Below are 2,162 nucleotides of genomic sequence, written 5' to 3'. Positions count from 1 at the left end.
AACATCAAACAAACAAACAAAAATCACTTCTTGCCTCTATCTTTCCTGCCTTTCCATCACATATTCATTTGTTATAGTGGCCTTAAGAGTAGAAATTTATCACAAAGTACATACCCTTTTCTCAAACAGCTTTAAATGTACATGTTCATTGCGATGAGTGTTCTTCCAGTCAAAGCCTCTGGCTTCTGGTACACCTTCAATACTGGACCCTTATAGAAACTTCTCTCAAATAGCCTTCTGTTGCTCCAAGCCATGGAGATCCTGCAGCTATGGCTCCTTAGGTCCTTATATCAGAAGAAAAATTGCCTTCTGATATAAAAAAAGCATTTAATTCAGTGTTTTTAAAGATGTCTCTGATCTCTCTTGATTCTAAGGACCTGGTTTTATGTATTACACATTTGATCATGGGGTCATTTGTTATCCTTCACAGGGAGTATAAGAGATTGTACAATATGTTACCTAATCTGAGGAGGGATGAAATAATTACCTGCGCATGATTTCTCTGCACATATGTACACACAGACAGGTACCCACTCTATTAACTTTCTCCCTTTAAACTTCTGACAGGAAAATGAATGCAGGAAATCATTCCACAGTAACTTTCTTCATCCTGGCTGGGCTCTCAAAGCAGCCAGCTCTCCAGCTGCCCCTCTTCCTCCTCTTCCTACAGGTCTACATCATCACAGTGGTGGGCAATATGAGCATGATCATGCTGATTTGGTTTAGTTCTCACCTGCATACTCCTATGTACTATTTCCTCAGCAATCTGTCCTTTATTGACCTCTGTCATTCCTCTGTCATTACCCCCAAAATGCTGGAAAACTTTGTGAATGAGAGGAACTTCATCTCCTACCCTGAATGCATGACTCAGCTCTACTTTTTCTCTCTTTTTGCTATTGCAGAGTGTCACATGTTGGCTGCAATGGCATATGACCGCTATGTTGCCATCTGTAACCCTTTACTTTACAATGTCATTATGTCTCATCATCTCCGCTTCTGGCTCACAGTGGGTGTTTATACTTTGGGTTTTATTGGGTCATCAGTTCACACAGGTCTCATGTTGAGACTCATTTTGTGCAAGGCCAATGTTATTAACCACTACTTTTGTGATCTCTTCCCACTCTTGGAACTGTCTTGTTCCAGCATATATATCAATGAATTATTTATTCTTTTCCTAAGTGCAGTAAACATCCTCACTCCTACCTTGACCATCTTCACTTCATATGTCTTCATCATGGCCAGCATCCTGCGCATCCGTTCCACTGAGGGCAGGTCTAAAGCCTTCAGCACCTGCAGCTCCCACATCTCTGCTGTTGCTATCTTCTTTGGTTCTGCTGCATTCATGTACTTACAGCCATCATCAGTAAACTCAGTGGAACAAGGGAAAGTGTCATCTGTGTTTTATACTACTGTTGTCCCCATGCTGAACCCATTGATTTACAGCCTGAGAAATAAGGATGTCAAATCTGCTCTGAAGAAAATTCTAGACAGAAGAGTACATTGATGAAATGATTACATATTATATTGTAAATAGAAACAGGCCTTTGATCACCTTAGATATGTCATTGTTTAGATTAATTTTTTTAAGATTTGGGAATATCTAGCCGGGCAATGGTGGGAAATGCCTTTAATCCCAGCACTTGGGAGGCAGAGGCAGGTGGATCTCTGTGAGTTCAAAGCCAGTCAGTTCTACTGGGTGAGTTCCAGGACAGCCAAGGCTACACAGAGAAACTCTGTCTTGAGAAAAAATTTGGAAATATGTACAATGCTTTTCTATGCTATAGAGCTCCAGAATTCACCTTGTGTCAACATTTTTTGAATTGTATTGCAATAACTATACCTGAGGAGATACTAATAATTAAGTAAAAAGAATTTTAAGTTTTAAGGAAAAAGTTTTAATAATACAATGATAGAATAATTCTATGCTATTGTATTTCAATGTAATTTTTTAATTTAATTTGATACAACCAATAAGCAAAATATTTCTAATCTTCATTATCAAAAATCAATAAAGTGAAATGATACATACTATGTTAACATGTGTGACCCCTTGCTTTCTGACATCTTTATGTCCCATCTGATTTATTTGATTTTAGGAGTTCATGTATTGGTATGATTACACATTAGATTATATATAGTGTACATACTTAGAATTCCTTTAT

General features: G+C 37.9%; 1 protein-coding gene across 1 annotated transcript; it reads left to right on the top strand.

The window, feature by feature from the left end:
• Positions 1-571: 571 nt before the first annotated feature.
• Positions 572-1,504, top strand: LOC128102622 (putative olfactory receptor 8G2). The gene has a single exon (XM_052726547.1). It carries the CDS (start codon positions 572-574, stop codon positions 1,502-1,504), a length of 933 nt encoding a protein of 310 aa, XP_052582507.1.
• Positions 1,505-2,162: the final 658 nt, after the last annotated feature.

This window comes from Peromyscus californicus, unplaced genomic scaffold (genome assembly GCF_007827085.1).
Source record: "Peromyscus californicus insignis strain IS unplaced genomic scaffold, ASM782708v3 Scaffold_11__1_contigs__length_118956290, whole genome shotgun sequence".
NCBI classification, from domain to species: domain Eukaryota; kingdom Metazoa; phylum Chordata; class Mammalia; order Rodentia; family Cricetidae; genus Peromyscus; species Peromyscus californicus.
This window is presented reverse-complemented; position numbering and strand designations above follow the sequence as displayed.